This window comes from Paramisgurnus dabryanus, chromosome 7 (assembly GCF_030506205.2).
Source record: "Paramisgurnus dabryanus chromosome 7, PD_genome_1.1, whole genome shotgun sequence".
NCBI classification, from domain to species: Eukaryota; Metazoa; Chordata; class Actinopteri; order Cypriniformes; family Cobitidae; genus Paramisgurnus; species Paramisgurnus dabryanus.
Window position 1 is genome coordinate 3998911 of NC_133343.1, and position 20374 is coordinate 4019284.

General features: G+C 39.1%; 1 protein-coding gene across 1 annotated transcript in view; it reads left to right on the plus strand.

Annotated features, from left to right (window-relative positions):
• The window catches only part of LOC135783174 (protocadherin-9), a 351944-nt gene that overhangs the window by 206652 nt on the left and 124918 nt on the right, over window positions 1-20374 (plus strand). Inside the window, exon 4 of the mRNA XM_065293787.2 lies at window positions 19441-19642. Within this exon, the coding sequence (XP_065149859.1) occupies window positions 19441-19642 (202 nt within the window). The remainder of the gene's footprint in view (window positions 1-19440; window positions 19643-20374) is intronic.

Below are 20374 nucleotides of genomic sequence, written 5' to 3' on the forward strand. Positions count from 1 at the left end.
TCACCATGACGCCCCGCCTCTTTGATAGCCCTTCCCCCAATTAATCGAGCACTCATTTTTCAGACCTATCGATTAATCGAAATGAAAAAAATGACATGCATGCACATCTCTTATTACTACACTTGTTTAAATTTCAAATTGTTTTCAATTCTCCCCAAAATTCTAATTTTAACTACAACTCGCCTTTCTGTTCGCTCCTCCGAATAAAGCTAACAAAATGAAAGCGTGAAGCTTTTTAAGCTCAGTTCCTGAATTTCCCCGTTGCTTTTGCACAAGCACAATTTCTCTTCCGCCTCCTGCTAATTCTTGGACACTGACACAACATCTCGGCTAATTGTGGCGGTTGCTCAGCAGGGCTGTTGAGACTGAGGCAAGGTTGACGTTGGGTGGAATCATAAACCCCCCAAGGCCTAATTAACTCTGTTGGTTCCCCAATTAATCCATTAAGTTGTTTTGGCTCAGTTGCAATAGCCCGGGGCACAATTTTATATACCGACACGCGGCAACATTAGGTGCTAAGATGTCTGTGAAGCGGATTAACTGCATGACATAGCGTGTGATTTTGAGATTTCTTGTTTTTGATTTCTTAGCGTGATGTCTTTATCGTTTACGGTTTATATCGCGGTGACACGAGCTCACGTGTCGGGCGTTCGGCCTTTAATGAGGCCTCTTAAAATTGGACCCATAATGAGCTGTGAAGTTTAATGATTTTAATTAGAGCTCATGCAACCTGGGCTGATGAGAAGAGACAATTATCAGAAACACGGGCATGCTGAATGTAATTATGAACGTTTATAAACTACTATTATTATCGAACAAGTGAATGGGACGCGCTACAGAATACAGTGTGCTACTGTATATTAATTTTGGGAGAGCAAACCGATCAGAAGCCCCATTGACATCCATAGTAGGAAAAAATAAAAGGGTCTTGTGATTAAACCAAATGCATGTTTGTCTTATTTATTCAATGCTTCCTTTATTGAAAGTTTTTTTCATTGTTACTTATGTGGTAATAAAACGTACCAAATCAATATTCTGTGTCTATATGTATAATAAGATTGATAATATACATCAAGCTGGGTTGTTATCGCAGTTAAATCCCTTCGGGGTGATTCAAGACCCCTTTGCCTCTTATCGGGGTCCTGATTACAATGTTGCAACCGGCTGCATGCCTTGCTAATAATATAAAGTCTTAGTTATTGTGTGATGATCAGGATATTTAGAAAGACACAACATAAAGCAAATGGCCCGCTGAATTGTAAGAGTCAGAGAAATTGAAGTGAAAACATACACATAACAAAGTAAATGGGCCTTAGGGAACCATTAAAAGTAATAATAAACATGTATACGCATACACATCCATACTGACTAACTGTACATATGTGTCTGTGTGTGTGCAATGAATGAGAAATCTTGCAAAAACACAGCTGATCTCGGTCGAGGCTCAGATGTTTTCGTACTCGAAAATAGACTCGTGAGTCATCTGACCTCTGAAAAATCTTTTAGCACCATTAACATTTGAAAGGCACCTAATGACACGTTAGAAAACCCAGTGGCCGAGTCCACGCAGGGCAACCGAATTCGGTCCATTTGGGCTCTGTAATTAGCACATGGCGATTTTTGCACATAAACGGCCATTGCTGTTTTCCAGGCGTGCTTCCCGTTTGTTTTTTCGCAATGGTTATTGGCTTTTAAAGTCACTGATGCAAAAGAAACGGCGGCTATTAAATGCCTGACAGGCTCTAATTTCGACAAGGAGTCCATTAGAGAAATGTTCCTGCTGATTCTGGAATCAGATGTATCTGGAGTTCGAACGCCGTGTGTGCACATGCAATTTAATGTAGTCGCAGGCGTATGCGCGTGCTTGGCTTTGTTTAGTTTTTTTTTTATTCAGCCAATGTGCATTTACATTGCCGTGAGTTGTTTAATGTGCCAACAAGTTTGTGATTTGCGTTTGATGAAATAGGAATACTGGGTGCTGTGAAATAATGCATTGACTATAAATATTGTTGATTGGTGTGACGACTTGTGGTAATGAATCAGTCAACCTCATTGAAACTAAAAAGAGTGAATCATGGTCTCACTGTAAGAATGCAAATAGCATTGCATTGGCTACAAACACTTTGGATAAAAGTGCACAAATAAAACGTAAAGTGTATGAATTACATATGAATGTGATGGAATAAATATTCCAGTTTTAGGGCTGGGGTGCTGTTGTGCCCCCTGCTGCGAACTGTAGGAAACACTGCTTTAGTGTTCTCCATTAATTCACAGGGAACAAGGGGTCTGTGTGCTGCGAAGACAACAGACTGATGGTGTTCCTACATCATCCATTTCCTCCTTATTTTCTTGCCCTCCGGTGCTTGAAAACAACTATAATTGCAATGCATAGACCAATATGTAGAATCATGCACTCTCACACAAAAACCCACACATGCATGGCAACCGTGGCATCGTGTCACACGCGGCGGGTTTGAGGGAAATTTGCCGGCTGCTTGGCAACCACACAAATGGAGAAAGCAGTTTGGGCAATTTTTATTTTCCAGATGATTAAGTCTAACAGAAATGATGGTTGCTAAGATCACCGACCATAAAATTAATTATTAAGGCGGGAATCGATTGTATTTCTTATATTAAGATACATATTACTTAAGTTACCTGACGGAACAAACCTCTAATTTACTGTATGTTGAGGAACAAGTTCACACCCAGTTCATTGCATGCGTTATTAAAGCGTGTCCTTTAGCTCCCGCCGGAGTAATAACATGCACCATTACAAGTGATCATTTACCTTGAACACTGTGGTTTGGAAATGGTGACGGTGATGGTGGGCTGCAACCTGACCGACTTGCCGAGTCATAGGACACGTTTACGCTGTCAGCCTATACTCATTTTTCTTCCCACGGACTGGCAGAGATTGGATCTCATTGCAAAACAGTAATAAGATCAGATTTGGCATTCGATTTGGGTTATTTTTAAAACGTGGTTGTAAATCTGATTGAGACCGTGTGGTATTGTATCTGATACATCTGTTGGATTCAGACTATTGATTTATTTGTTTTAGGAAAGAACAAGGGGGGTAACTGAATGTAGGAGAACACTTATTTATATCTGGATGTGAAAATACCCATTAACTCTTTTGGAGCCATGCAGGATGTTTTATTTATATAGTGACACACCTCCATGCATTGCATCCCTTCTGAATCCATGTTTTATTCAGTCGTGTTTAGCAGAATAAACTACACTGCTGTTTTTGTAGTTTAACTGGCGGTAGCGTCAAGGTCAAGGGTTGAAATCAGAGTAATACTATAACTTGAATGCAATGCAAATAGCGTTTGATTAAAGCTTTTTGAGCGTTAACTGTAATGCATAAGTAAGTTACACATGTTGCCATAGTACGAGGGATATTTGGGCACCCACTTAATAATAGCCTCTCCACCCTGCTATCTGAAGCATGACACAATTCCCTCCGCCGCATCTCAGTGGTTTGCTTATTTTCTGTGAGCGCGTATTCCCCCGTATGGGTCATTCGCATACATATGCATGTGACTTTTCCTGTGACGAATATCATTGCAGCTCCCAGGGTCGCCCCCGAATTGCACCGGCTGCGTATCCGAAGCTCCGACTGAGAAATATTATTTTTTCCCACCCGCTGCCGTAAAGCCTTCACGCCACCGTGATGGGAGAGATGCCATTATGATGGAAAACCACAACCGGATTTGCATTCTGAATAATTCAGAGATGACCCCTTAGTGAATGGAAAAGTGTTAAGCGTGCACACGGCAGGTGTCGCCGGTGTAATTAGTTTAGCTGTATTAGTATTGCATGTCGCGTAAATGCAAGAGAAAGCAACAACTGTCTGCGTCTGCGTGACAGTCTATCCAAACGGGATTACGGTTCGATCCCTGTGATTAGAGGTCCGTGGACGCTGCGGAAAGGGTAGTGGGATGCAGGTTGCACTTATTATATGTGTGCAGAGGTGTCCGCGGGCGTGCCAAGCTCCGTGAACATGACCTATCCATACAAATGATTTGTTCAGTTTTACTTCTCTAATAGATGTACCGACCAGTCCTCCACTCCGTGATGCTGGAAGCGAGGAGGAAACTGGGTAGACGGCCAAGAAAAGCGGCAGTTTGTCAATGCTAATCCTATACAATGCTCTATGCGACGTGTTGCAAATGTTCGACTGCCAATAGCGATATAATTGAGCTTTCTTTCGATCTCGGGCTAGTCAGGATGCCACGGCTGCTCGGGTTCCCTACGTCACCGCCGGGCCTGCGCCCCAGCCAGGGAATTAGGGTAGGCGATGCCATCATGCTTTTTTTGGTAAGCAAATAGGTTTAGCACCTGGCAACACTTTATTATCCTCTCATCGCTTTGCTGTGAAAATGCCCCTCTCTCGTCGCATTTCCTTCTTGTTATTCTCTGCTGTACTTCTGTGTTTTATTTCCCTCTTGTAAGCTCTGTCTCTCTGGGTCCGGTGTGCACTCCTGATATGGGAGCGCCGGACATTTGGAGCAGTGACATTTGGTGGACGTGTCATCCCCAGTTTCCGGATCCATTTTCGTCATGTTGCATTTCTTTTCGTGGCTGTCTCTACCTCGCTCTCTCAACCTCTTTGCGAGTTCAATCCATTTCCATTAGACAGCCATCTGCCTGGCCTTTTCAGGTGTTGCTGTTTCAGAAGGGCGGAGCTGGCTGGGTCAGGTCGTGTTCTTATAAAGTTCCTAAATGAGGGTTTGCTCTCGATCCGGGGTACATCACAGTTTAACCAACAGACCGAAACAGCAGCAATGATGTTTAAACTTTTCATCACAGATCTATGCATTGCTTTAGCAGTGCAAAAGTTTTGGGTTTGAACCCAATGAACACAAATAATGATTAAAAAAAATGTATACATTGTACTGTAAGTCACTTTGGATTAAAACGTTTGCCAAATGCATAAATGTAAAAAGTTGTTAGGATCTCAAAAAGCTGTCAAGGCTAAAGAGAGTCGAAGTCCTGACAAAACTAGGTTGTGTCATGTGGCGGCCTGGAACGAAGACAGATCCTTGAAGGCCCTCAGGGACCCAATGTGCAAATTTGAGATTGTGTCCAAGCAGATTTCGATCATTCCCATGCATTCAATGTATTCATACCCCTTTATAGGCTGGTTAAGAGCACAGCTGCATGGAGGTCACCACCTTGCCGGTCGGTTCAAAAGCAAGGCTGGTTCAGCACATGCCAACCTTGCTTTCAAATGATGGCGTGTCATTCAAAAGAACTCCTGACACATCTAAATCTCTTTTGAGTGCGCAGGCTACACTTCAGCGAACCTCGTACGCCGTTTAACCTCAGTAAAGAGGACCTGGGTTATTTCAACCTAATAGGAAATCGGCTCATGCCCCGAGTCTCAGTTAGAAGAAAAACAAGGAGAAATAGACAACAGCACAGACCTTTTCCAACGGCATGCCCTTTTCATTGCTGAGGTGTGGAATGGGATAGATGTTTGTTGTTGTTCTGTGATTGGGTTATTTTTCTATGATAGCTTGATTTTCAGAGCACCTGCACCCACGGTTTGTTTACCTTTAATAAGTCAGAGGCAACGAAACATTGTATTTTTGATCATTTTTTAGGGAGATTGTTGGTTTTTGTCAGATTGTTCACTTGGAAGGCTTTCACCTCAGATTGTAACTTAAAATAAAAAATTACACTTACAATAGAAGTACTTTTTTTTAGTACAGTATGTTTATTTTGGCAATTTCAATAAATCAGTGGGCATCGATAAATTACCAAAAAAATTCAAGGACACCGTCATGCAATGTCCATGTCCGGATTTTCATTTAAAGGTCCACTGTGTAGTTTTTAGCAGCATCTAGTGGTGGCACAGTGAATTGCAACCAAAGGCTCAGTCCACAGCTCACCGCTCCCTTTCAAAACGCATAGAGAAGCTACCGTAGCCGCCACGGAACAAACATGACAAAACGGGCTTTGTTAAATTGTGACGCGACAGAAATATGACTTTCACCTCTTTCAGATCTTCAAAGCTTTTCATTGTCTGAGAAAAGAGACAGATGGTGGTAAGACAGAACTAAGAGAGGAAGGAATCAGTCAGTCAGCAGTCGGCCATCTTTAGTGTATCTGTAGTACTACGCTTGATATAATTCAATTGAATCCTGAAGCATTATAGGTAAAATCACACAGGCATAATAGCTTAAGGTAAAGAGGCATTGAAAAACCACTCACGGCAAACACGCCGGTGAGAGGGAAAGAGAGACTGGAAGTGTTTTCTGGCCTGTGTGCTTGCTGACAAAAAATGAGTCAAGTGGCACTGCATCGATTTACATCTCATCTCTAAAACGTGCTCTCGTTGAGCAAATAAGTGTTATTTCAACAGGTCTTGAATGGAGATTTTACCTCTCGAATCACACCGTATAGGGAAAGGGCTGTTTTTAATTCTGTCATATTTACATTAGCATAAAAAAACCTTTTACTGTATATGGACAGAGAAATGACTCCGTGTGCATGGGACGATTTAGAAAGCCTATATCTCTGCATCAGAACATCGTAGAGATACGGGGGTTGGATCGTTTCACTTGTTTATGTGTGTTTTGGGCACTTTAACCTAATAAATACTATCTTGGCCAAGCTAGAAGACCAGCTCAACAAGTATAAATGATTTAAAATCAGCAAATGATCTTAAAGGGGACATACAGTATTGTGAGACTTTTTAAAGATGTACAATAATTATTTGGTGTCCACCGCGTGTGAAGAGTGTGAAGTTTAAGCGCAAAATACCATATAGATAATTTATTATAGCAGGTTAAAATGGCCACTTTGTAGGTGTGAGCAAAAATTTCTGTGTGTGTCTTTTTAACTCTTTCACCGCCAGCGTTTTAAAAAAAAGTTGCCAGCCAGCGCCAGCGTTTTTCATGATTTTCACCAAAGTTTAATGCCTTCCAGAAAATGTTCTTCTTTAAATAAATAAACATACAATATACCAAATGAAAGAACAGACCCTCTGCTTTCAAACAAAAAAAAAACCCGTTTCATCCTACCTTTAGTGTTTTTTTTGCAATCAGCTTTTGAATATGGGTAGGTTTTTGCAAAAACACCATATTTTGAGTAAAAAGCAAAAATAATTCCATATTTGTGACGGACTTTTCATAGAGATCCCATTCAGAGCGATCTTTAAAACAGACACGGACATGCAGCAGCTTGCCATAGGGCAATACTTCCGGTTTTAAAAAGTTGCGGAAGGGCGCCACCTGGTGGATAATAGCGGTATTGCGGAAAGACGGAAAATCTCGTCATTGGCGGGGAAGCGTTTTCTCTTAATTGACGAGATATCTCGTCAATGGCGGGGAAAGAGTTAAATGCAAATGAGCTGATGGAATGCAAACACTGATCGTCATGATGGTGGTTGGTTGAAATTGAAACTCAATTGTGCTGTCAATAAAAAAAAAATTATTTTATGTTTTCTATGTTGATAGAAGCACTGAGGACCCAAATATAGCACCTAAACATAGAAAAAGTCACATTTTCATGATATGTCCCTTTTAAGAAGGGTTGTTTTTAGCAGAATAGATTTTTTTATTTCAATAACATTGAAAAATGAATATAATATAAATCACCAATAAAATCTGTCAACAAATATTTAGTTTCTTAGGATAAAAGTGGTTTTATTGTAGTAATTGTAGTATGTGCTAATGCATTATCCAGAGCAATTAGGCGCTTTTACAATGCAATTGACATTTTTAAGTGAAAGGCGAGACGCCCTACGGCCGACATATTGAGCTTTGTGATTCATTCCTCTGTTTATTGTACTACAATTGGACGTTTTCTTCCTCATGATAAATTGCTACTTACCATACTTAGCTGTCATGTAAGATTTGCAAGTCTACAAATGATACGAATAAAGAACGAAAGAACAGCTAAAGGCAAAGAAAGATAATACATACTTATGTCAGTAGATATCTTAAATCATGAAAATGCAGAGAATGATGCAAGATCAGCAAATGAATACTGTAATAGCAAGTCAGTAATCAATTGTAAATTAAATATTTGGTTAATACATTGGTTATTTACGGTATATTTAAACTCTATACATTTTATACAGTATATATTTACATCTAACTCGCTTGTGGTTACTATATATTTACAATATAGCTTTTCTGACTCATTTATAACATGCACAAAATATAAAAATCAACACTAAGTGATTTGTTAAGTGCTATCTTTCAGGAAACATGTGCATGTAAACTAAGATTAGTAGTAATTTAAAGGTCGGGTGTACGATTTTTGAGAAACGCTTTGGAAGAGGGAGTTAGGCCGAGTACCAAAACACATGTGTAGCCAATCAGCAGTAAGGGGCGTGTCTACTAACCCATTGTCGCCTAGGTTGCATATGTGTGGGGTGGGTCTATCAAAATCCAGATTATTGGGGCGTGTTTGTTTAGGTGATTTCAAATGTCAACATTGGCTTTCAGAGATCATGCACCTCGCCTTTAAGTGTGTTCCTGTATAGCTCATAGTAGAGCATTGGGTTAGCACTGCAATGGGTTCGAATCCTAGGGCCCTATTTTAACGATCGAAGCGCATTGTCTAAAGCCCACAGCGCAACGTCTAAATGGGCGTGTCCGAATGCACTTTTGCTAATTTAACAACGGGAAAAATGGTTTGTGCACCGAGCGCATGGTCGAAAAGGGAAGGTCCTATTTTTTGAATGATTAATGGGAGTATATTGGGCGTAACGTCCATTTATGTCCAAGAGACTCAATAATAATCTTTTACATTCAATCCTTTAATCTTTCATATTTAAAAGCGTTTTTGTGCTGCTGCGCATTCATGTATGTGTTAAGCAAACACGCGTTGTCGTCCCATTTAGGCGCATATTACTAATGCACTCTTTAAATAACAAAAAACATATTGTGCCTTTTTGTTGGTCAATGGCGTAGTCTATTTTAGTTGCCTCAAAATAGCAACGTGCCAACAATGCGCCTGAACACACCTCGTTTTCAGACCAGAACGCCCATGGGCGCAAAAGGGGGCGCAAATGCATTTGCTATGTAAACAACGCGGGGCTAAACGTGAAAATTACAATTGCGCAGGGTGGAAACTAGCAAATGACACTTGCGTCGCGCATTGTGCCGGGTGTAAGATAGAGCCCCTAGACTGTATAAAACATGGACCTAGTGTCTGTGAAGCCAAGCGTAGGCGGAGCCGGTCATCTCCATCTTGCCAAACGCGTAACCATGTGTCACTCCAGGATAACCGAAAATGGCCAAATAGGCAGAATGTGGGTGGAGCTGATTGGACAGCAGTGCCCACCCTCTAAATTATGCAGATTTAATTTAGTAACAAAATTAGTAACAAAAAACCCACCCCCCTCTTCACAGTTGTCATGAAGGGCAAAATTAGCTCTATGGACTGTTTCATCGGACCGAACTTTACTTCCGGTTTCTGTTTGTTTAATGGTTGCTGAAACTGAACACTTAAACAAATACCTTTTCGAAAATAACAAATGTTTTGATTTCCTAGGTAATCTATGTGTTGTTTATTTTGCTTATTTTAAATATATAACTTTTAAGGACGTTGTTGTTATTTATTCTTAGTGGAGTTTACCGGGAAGTTGCGTGTTGACCATGCAGTTTAAATCATTTCCGTGTTTTGGCTTCATCAGAGGGATCAGAAGGTTGCCCCTCAGTTCGAATACTGATAAAAAATGTATACCTTGTAATGCACTGTGGATAAAAGCGTATGTATAAACGTAATCTCTATGGGTGCGTTATGCAGATTTTGGCCATCATAACTGCAAATTATGTATATTTAAGCATAGCTGAAGTGCCATATTTGCCACTCAGCATCCAGAACTTGCAAGAAGCAAAGAAATGCATGCATAGATAGGATATAATTGCATAGGAACTAAGCTACCGACTTTAAACTCTTTACCTTTCTTAGCTGTAACGCTGGAAGAGGAATCAGGTTGTTAGTCACTCCATACAGCGAGCATGCACGCACGCACACACTCTGACTCAGTCATTGAAGCGCACAGTCTCTCCTCCTGCATGAGAAGCTGTTAGTGTGCAGCTAATGCTTTGAGGCAGAACAGAGGAGAGATCCAGAGAAACCCTTTACACCAGTGTGGAGGACAGCCTGGCCAACTCTCCGACTCTCCGAGCCGGATGCACGCTGCCGGGCTCCACGCCAGAGAGAAGGAAAGCGACTATAGCGAGAACAAAGATAAAGAGGCTGCTGGCAAAGGAAAGCAGAGAAATTCAGTTTCAAGAATGTGACGGACGACAATTAGCGCATAGGGAACAACTTCTCCGTGAATCGGTTGCGCTGTAAGAGTTGATAGTGGGATTTTTATGGCAAGCGTCATTTTTATGATATAGCATTGTTATGATATCTCATGTAAAATAATAGATAATAAATCATTTCTCCATGTTTACTACAGTTTTACTACAAAAAATGGTAATCAATATACTAAAAAAATGGTTAGGGTTAGGTTAGGTTAGGGTTAGGTTAGGTTAGTTTTATTATATGCTTAAATTAAACCGTGGTTAATTTTATAAGGGACATTTAAAATCTTCACATTGTGTTGCTCTCTCTCTCTCTCTCTCTCTCTTCATCTTTCTCACACATACACCTGACCCTCTGCAGAAACAAGCAAAATATTTCCACCAAGAGATTTCTACTGTTTGAACCAGGATGTATTTTGACATCCGTTGACGCTCGAGGTCCAGATCCAGCGGCACCGAGCAGCACACACAGGGTTTTACAATAAAAAACAATGCACACGTGCCATGGTTTATTCACCTTTCTCCACATGTTAGAACAGATTTGGGACTTATGTGCTTGTGTTTCTGGGACACCGGGAAAGCGCTCATCTTTAAAGCTGCCATTTCAACCCTCACAAGACCAAGTGTGCCCTGCACGTGTGTGCTTTGTTATTCGGGCTTCTTTAATGTTTCTTGTGCTCACTCGCCCATCGGTGCCAAAACTTATGACAGAGGCCGAAATGCAAAAGATGTTTTCCGTGATCGCCTGGGCGAGCTAATGAAAGTCTCCGTGCGATGGGAGGGACGTCACGTCGTTCTGCCTGTAATGAGGAGCAGGGGGATCATTAAGACAGAACACATCCAAACCCGGGGGCGAGCTGAACAAGGCCTTTGACGTTACACATGCAACCCTATGATGTGAGACGAAACGGAGACTGAAATGAGATAGGGAGTATGATAACAGAGGAGGGTAAAGAGAGAACGGGATATGAAAGAAACCCATGTAAGGTCTGTGCTGCAGTAACGCACTTTAACCAATAGAGGGCAGGCAGACGTTTACATTGACTTCAGCTGGACTCTCCGTCTCCTTTACTCCTTGTTTCCTTGTGTAAAAACACTTCAGTGCAGCAGAATATATATCACTCGTGAGGCGGGGATTCAGCAGCAATAAGGGTTTTTAGAAAGAAAATAAATAAAGCAACTCGAGTGGATGTTTGTGTGTTATGCTGTATATATCTACTGTATATATCTGGGGTTTGTCAAGCACTGTTGGCAGTCTTTGTCGACAATCATTCTGCAAGGCTGGCTATACTTATTTTTTTTCACAGAAAGCCTACGAACATCAATGCACACATATGATGCCTGTATTGTACAACGAAAAAAGCCTTTATGAACACACATGCATTTAAATTACACACATCTATTTAGCCAATGATAAACCATTGGCTTCACAGGCTGAGGTACAGATGAGTTTTAAAATGGAAGATAAAGGACTAAATTTCAAAAAGTTTTTTTACCCTGTCGCTCCTTTGTGATTGGTTATGTCGGATTCAGCACGATGTTGATATGTTTACAGATGTATCTGTGCATCCACATTGCATTTGTGTGAAGATGTGCCATTGTCATCATCTTTGAGATTTTGGGTTGTGTGTCTTAGTTGTGTTTTCACATACAGTAGTGGTGTTGTTGTTGTGTTTAGACTGATGATTCGACACCTGGCCATTCCTTCAGCAGGTGGTAAAGGCGTCGCTGGATTATTTTTTCGAGTGTTTGAGGTTGAAGCTACAGTGAGGTGGTAGACGGTCTCTTTCTTTCTTTCTTTCTTTCTTTCTTTCTTTCTTTCTCTTTTTCTACCTTAATTTGTCGTTTCTTTCTATCTCAGCAATCTAAGCAACAGACTGCTAATGAAAAACACACCGGTGGTGTTTTGGAAATATCCAGAACCTGTCAAAATCCTGGCCTTTGTGTGCATGTGTGTGCATGTCTACCTGAACATGTGAGATACATTGTGCAGTTTTTAATCGTGGGGTGTGACTAATTTGTTGAGTTTGCCATTGAAACTTTAAAGCTTTAGTCGTACGCAATCCTGATTTCACATTGATACCTACCTGAAACGAACAGTGCGTAGTAACTAGGGTTGTGACAAGTGGTTACATTTCTTGTTGGTCAGGGTTTGGGTGGGTACCATTACCAGGAAAGAAAGCTTCTTCAATAATGGACATTTACTGTATAGTAGCTGCGGCATGGGTAATGGGTAAAATATGGACAAACTCAACCAATAATATTATGATTTCAAGAAAATGTCCATATTTGACCTAACCATATGGTTAAGCATATTTTGGGGTGTACACACTGATCTATATAAATGACTGGATTGCGCATAGAACGCTTGACGTAACTGCGTAAGGTGAAGCCAGTGCAGACTTCGAGCGGCCATCTTGGTATACCCAACCGGCAGAGGGCGCCATTGACTTCCATTCAAAATCATGATCAAAATTTACCCCCTTTACAGCGTATCAGTTACAAAAGGTTAATTTTTAGGATATGTGTACGTTAATTATTTGTTAATTCTGGTGTTTTTGCAATGTTTATGTTTTAATCGGGCAGGATAATAGATTTATAAAAAACGTTAAGGTGAGTGTGTCTGCTGCATTCTGTTAATGACACGGGTATAAATAAAGTTTTTTTTGACATTCAGCTACACGGTGACGGTCAGCGTTATTTCTCTAAATAAGTTTAGGTAACATGTACGTTTAGATAACATAATTACAAAACTAGCAAATAATTGCATGCACATACGGTACAAAGCATGATTATTTATTTGCATTTCAGAATGAGCAAGTTTGTAATTAATACTAAATATGCTGCGGTCTGTCTGCTGATATGATACTGTAATAAAGATGAATGTATAATAACTGATTAAAACGCAAAATGTACAAATTTCTGTAAATAATTATTTACATGCTAAGGACGTTTGTGTTGTAATAATGTACAGGGTATCTTCGGATATAAAAACGAAGACGAGTAAAGTGAAGTTTTATCATTCAAATCTGATAACGTCCATTGATTTAATAGAACGTTTGGGTATACCAACATGGCGGCACGGTGGCTTCACAAGTGTGACGTCATGCGCAATCCAGTCATTTATATAGATCAGTGGGTGTACAGTACTTTAATTTATTTAATAATAACTTATATGTATTATTATTTAATAATTACTATATAATCACTAAAAAGATGAAGCAGTGGTTTTTATTTCTGCACTGTAAAACCTTATTGGCCCTAAATCCCTCTCCACAAATGTATATTGCTGTGTTCTGATTGGCTGCGCTTTTGTTGCTATGCTCAACATGTTTACTTTACGTCAGCTTGGACGGATAAATTATCTTTGAAACCTGGTTAGGATGCACTGTAGGTTTGGTTTCAGGTGCGGAAGAGCGCGTGGTGTTTTCAGTATGCAGTTTTCTCACTGAGGTTTGGAAATCGAGGGGGTTGTTAGTGTACCCAACCCATTAGAGAGAGAGAGAGGGGAAGCGAGAGGTGTGCTTGCCAATGAATCGTCCCATGGGATCGAAGCAGAAACAGCAGTCTATTATTTCTCACACACGTGGCATCCAACTACATGAGCCATGCCGGGGCGAATATACACTTCTGTGAACAACTACGGTGATAAGATAGGCAGTGTGCTTTCCATGAATGTGGTGCTGAAAATATCTGCTTTTATTTGTTTATGTTTAAAAGAAGTTGAATGACATCTTTAGGCAGTGTCAAACTACTGTACAGTGTATATTATATAAAGCTGCCGTCAGTTTTTGATTCATATAAAACAGGGTTGTCATTTTTTCATGATTTGATGAGGTTGGTCAACCCTGTTACAAAACTTTGGGATGTTTAAATAGAGTTTAAAACACTGATTTGTAAAAATATGTTAAACATTTAAATTATAAATAAAACAAACACCAAACATGCATTGAAGTAATGGGGTTGTTGTCATTTTTTGATTCATGATTGTATGAGGTTTGTCAACCCTGTTAGCAGATTTTGGGTTGTCTAAATACAGATAAAACACTGATTTATATGACTTTGTAGTAATGAACATTAAACACAAAATAGAATACCAATAATAAATAAAACAAACACCAACAGGTATTGAAGTAACAGGGTTGTTGAATCATGATTTCATGAGATTTGTCAATGATAAATAAACAAACAAACACCAAACAGGCATTGAAGTAACAGGGTTGTTGTCATTTTTTGATTCATGGTTGTATGATGTCTGTCAACCCTGTTACCAGATTTTGGGATGTCTAAATATATATAAAAACACTGATTTATATGATTCTTGTAGTAATGAACATTAAACACACAATATAATATCAATTATAAATCAAACAAACATCAACGGGTATTGAAGTAACAGGGTTATTGAATCATGATTTTATGAGGTTTGTCAACCCTGCTACCAGAATTTGGGATGTCTAAATACAGATTACAACACTGATTTGTATGGTTTTTTTTTAGTAATAAACATTAAATATACATTACAAATATAAATTATAGATAAAACAAACACCAACAGGCATTGAAGGAACAGGGTTGTTATCATTTTTTGATTTTTTTTTAGGTTTGTCAACCTTGTTACAATACTTTGAGATGTTTAAATACAGTTTAAAACACTGAATTGTATCCTGATTTGTATACAAATACCCATTCATCATACATAAAAAATATAAATGATAAATAAAACAAACACCAACACCAACACCATCAGGCACTGAAGTAACAGGGTTGTTGTCATTTTTTGATTCATGGTTATGTGAGGTTTTTCAACCCTGTTACCATAATTTTGGATGTCTAAAAACACTGATTTGTATGATTTTTGTAGTAATTAACATCAAACACACAATAAATCATAAATAATAAATAAAACAAACACCAACAGGCATTGAAGCAACAGGGTTGTTGTCATATTTTGATTCATGATAATATGAGGTTTGTCAACCCTGTTACAAAACTTTGGGATGTTTAAATACAGTTTAAAACACTGAATTGTGTGTTTTTTCACAAATGCACATTAAATGTACATACAAAATATAAATGATAGATAAAACAAACACCAACAGGCATTGAGGTAACATGGTTGTTGTCATTTTTTAATTCGTGGTTGTATGAGGTTTGTCAACCCTGTTACCAGATTTTGGGATGCCTAAATACAGATTAAAACACAGATTTTTGTAGTAATGAACATTAAACACACAATAAAATATCTATAATAAATAAAACAAACACCAACAGGCATTGAAGTAATAGAGTTGTTGAATCATGGTTTTATAAGGTTTGTCAACCCTGTTACCAAACTTTGGGATGTCTAAATACAGATTAAAACACTGATTTATATAATTTTGTAGTCAAGCACCAACACGCCTGAAAGTATCAGGGTTGTTGTCAATTGTTTTAATTGATTCATGATTATATGAGTTTTATCATTTGTGCAACCCTGTTACCAACATGCAGGATGTCTAAATACAGAACATTACTTTTCTGGTAATGAACCTTAAACACTCGATAAATGTATTTGATACATAAACAAACACAGAATAGCAGTTAGTCTAAATAAAGAAAAACGAGACATCTGTGCCCCTTAGGCTTTTAAATATGCCAGGGGATGCCAGTGTTGGGTATCAGGACTGCATCCTAAACGCATCCTAATTCTAAATGTGTATCATTCATCTCATGGAGAGAGATGGGCTGCTTTCCGAGAAGTGCTCTTGACTTCAGTATGAACTCAAAGTCATCATGTTGTGGGAAAAATATTGCAATGAATGAACTCTAGTCAGATTTGTTGTGCCTGTGAGAGATTTAAAGCAGGTGTTCTGAGGTTTTCCAACACTCAATGGAAAGTTCTAGCAAACTCCAAAGATAATCTCTACACAGAGACCTGATCTGCAGCTAAACTGCGATAAAGGTCCACAGACAGCCGTGACTTTTGCCGAGCGGGAGGTTAGGTTAAACCGAGACTTAACGCAAATCCGCTAAGCGTTACTCAGTTGGATATGAAGCATCCATATAGGCGAGCTTTAAAATTCTTCTTTAGAAAAACTGACATAAGCCTTAAACGTAGGAAATGTAATTCATTAAAGATGTGCACGTTCGCAGATTTGTTTATGCATGGTGTAATTGCCTATTTACTTGCAGCCAAAGACGTCTCAGTTTTCTGAAAAGCGGTTTAGAGGCATCAATTTCTTTTCTTTTCTTCTGAGTACCAAGTGAGCGAATTGAGTACGTGCCACGATCGAGTGCCGTCTTTGAGTAGCAAACTTCTCTGACACTGATTTTGTGTACTTTGACGATGGCAAACATCTTAGCTCAAAGCGTCTATGTTTGTCTAGCATCAGTGCCATCGCCAGGATGTTTGGCCTCTTACGAAATAAAAACACACGGCTAATGTGGGCTGACAAGCATGATAAGCCATGATTGCGTGTAAATTGGCAGTGGCAAAGGTTTAAGCTGGTCTTATGCTAATATAACAGAGAGTGACTGCTGGGCAAACGCACAAACAAACACATACACACAGTCCCTCACTGTGGCACACAGGGTCCAAAATTGTCTTTTTACCGCATGCCAAGATAAAGTGAAAGTATTTACCATATAACTGCATGTTTGTATTGTATTGTGGGTTAACCATTTCCGGTGTGAAAGGCATGTGATGACTTGCCCCAAACTGACACGTGTGCTTATGTTGGCCAAATTCCAGGGTCAGCTCAACAAAGCACGTCAGCTAAAGTTTTAAAATACACGTTATTGTCTCATCAATTTGTGCAAAATAATACTTTTTTACATTTATCCCTAACAAAGTTTTTAGCCCAAAAAAAAAAACATTGTGCTAACGTCAGATTAGAGCGGTCTTGACCACATGTGAACACGAACTTGACTATAGAAGTCATCAACACACAAAGTGGCTATGGGATTTTTGAGATGTTAGTGCATCTAGTGTTGTTGTTATGAACAGTGTGACAACTTACCCCATTCCAACTACTTTTTAGAAAACCAAAACTTTAGGCATCGTGGATAAACTTCTATAAATTGTAAAAGTCGAATCAAGGACTGGACCTAAACGTTTTATTAAGAATGGTAAATCTCATTAATATGTTTTAATACAAACTGCTTTCGCCCCATTGATGCTAGGTCATGGGTGGGGCTTCATTAATGCTTTATTTTAATAATACGTCATTTTTGTACGATTCACTTTATACGAATTCATACAAATTAGGTTTCTACATGCTCTACAGGGAAATGTATCACTTCAGAAGGGTCAAGTTACAGTACTCTCTGAAAAGTGCTATGCACAAATATTGCTTTGATAGCTGTATGATATTGTATTACATGATATGAGACAATAATATTTGGTGTGGTTTTAGTATAACCCAAGCATATTAGATGAAAATGATACTGCAAATGATTTGTGGTTGACTCTGTCCACATCCCACATATCTATTACGTAACTGTATGTGTGTGTGTGTGTTTAATCTTAAACTGACTATTATTCAAATCCGATATTAACAACATGAAAGAAGATGATTGGTAAGTTAAGAATAACCTAAAAATAAACAAATTGCATAGCACACACACACACACACACACACACACACACACACACACACACACACAATAAGAGTGTAAGGCAACATTAATTTAAGACCAATATCTGTTTTAAAGACACGCTTTAAACACTTTCAATGTTTTTTGTTTGTGAGTCTATTTCGCACTACAGTTTTCATACGTTTTGCATATTTCTACTCACTAACTCTTTGTTGAAATGTTTATAATAAGGAAATAAGAAAGAGGGAAATATTGGTTTAGCATTCTTGTGAACTAGTTTATTTTACTGCCTGGGCAAAACCAACACACTGCTATACTTGGCGTTTATATATTTAACAAAGTTGGAAAGTTTTCAATATAGATTTAGTTTTAAAACTTCCTAACAAGGCCTGCACCTCTTAAAGGCCTCTTAAATTCACCTATAATCTAAAAAAAATATATATTTAGGAGATTTAGCTGAAGATCTAAGTTCTGGTGTTTTCAGAAACAGCACAGAAGATACAATCCCACCTATTTTGTTTTGTACCTCTTATTGATAGTCAGTTGCTTTATGAAATGCTCCAAATTATATAATGAGGTCATCTGCATAGCGCTGAGATTGGTTGACCTTTGCTTTTGCCAATAATTACAGCAGAATCGCCTAAGACAGTCGACAGAGACGCTGCAGGAAAACACAACGTTACCGCTCAAAAAGGTTAGCAGAGAGCTCAGCGCCGAACTTCGGGAAATGTCATTTGAATTTCTTTGGAGTGTGGTCAAAATTAAGCAAACCACGGAGATCTGCCAACCTTTTTTTTAAGAGAAACAAGAATCCTGCCTGGTTGCAATGACGTGTATCATTGCATAGTAATGGCGTGCAATCGGTTATTTGCATGTTGGAGGGTGCCAACATTGTTGGTTTTAAAGCAACCGAGGGTTTAGCAGATGCAGGGTGAACGGTACACACTGGCTGGATTGTGAAAGCTTTTAAAAAGTCACGCCCAAAGCTGTCATGCGGTTTTCTGCCTCTGTGCCCAGTGTGAGCACATGGCATGTGAAATTGAATGCTCTGGTCAGGCCGTGCCAACCCAGCAGTTCAATTCCGACGCCTACCAGTGTTGCGGGTCGAGCGTGCGGTGACCAGGCGTCAGCGAATGTACAAAATATATCATCTGATTTTTGACTCTTAGTTTTATTCATGGCAGCAGCCTGTTTTAATGTCTTTTGATCTTATGGTTTAATTACAGACAATAATAAATAAATAAAAAGTGCTGTTGTATTTCTGGAAGCAAAGTACAAGATTTATTTCTTCCCATGCCTGGCTAAAATATGGTTAAATTACCTATGATGCCTTGTTGCAAATTATAAAAATAAAATTGAGATCTAATTCAACTTTAACTCCTCACTAGTCAAATAAGTTGAATTGTAGATTTTGTTTTGCAGTGTGTTAATCTTTGTACTGTAAAACTTTCAGCAAATCGTAAATAATCCTCTTAAAATATTCAACCCCTTTTTTTTGTATTCTTATTACAAAATATGATTCGTAAACAATGAGACAAGCATTAACGTTGGTCTCCATCTCTCTCCTTTCTGATTTCAGTCGCAACGGCGCGTCACGTTTCACCTGCCGGACGGGTCTCAGGAAAGCTGCAGTGACAGTGGACTGGGTGACCATGAGCCGGTGGGTAGCGGGCCGCTCCTCTCCCATCCTCTTCCTCTGGTGCAGTCCCAGGATGAGTTTTACGAGCAGGCCTCACCGGACAAGAGGACCGAAGCGGACGGTAATTCGGACCCCAACTCTGGTGAGTTAGCTTCTAGTCTTTTATGCGTGTTTTAATAAATTAAGCAGAAACTTCATCCAGATATTACAGACAATTACACCGTACATCATCTCACCCACAACAATACTGTAAATGACAATTTTATATACAGTAATTACGAACATAAATTCAACTTTACAAACTCATGATGCACAGAATAAAGTTGAGGCGAGTTAATTTAAGCTACTTAGGAAGAAATGGGCTGAGGCGAGATTGTATAATTATGCACATTTGTGGCGAGATGCATGGGATGCTTTGATGATTTGAACAAGATCTGCTTTAATTAATCTAAGCGTGTAATGCTGTAAATACGTATTATCTTGTACTGTAAGCAAAGTTTCTATCGCTGTTTTGCTTTGCATTGTGTTTTGACTAAGCAAGACGTGCATTTTTAGTAGGAAGTAATATTTCAGTCTGTAATGCACAGTTATACCTGAACAGTCACAGAAGTTTTAAACCAATTAGATTAAACTGTGTGTGGGTGACAAGATAGAAACCAAATGAATGTCTCATCGCTTGTCCAAGACGGTATGCAGTTTAAAAAATGCTGGGTTGTTGGATCAAATATAAATATTTTCTGAGTTAAAGGGACACTCCACTTTTTTGAAAATATGCAAATTTTAAGCTCCCCTAGAGTTAATAATTTGATTTTTACCGTTTTGGAATCCATTCAGCCGATCTCCGGGTCTGGCGCTAGCACTTTTAGCATAGCTT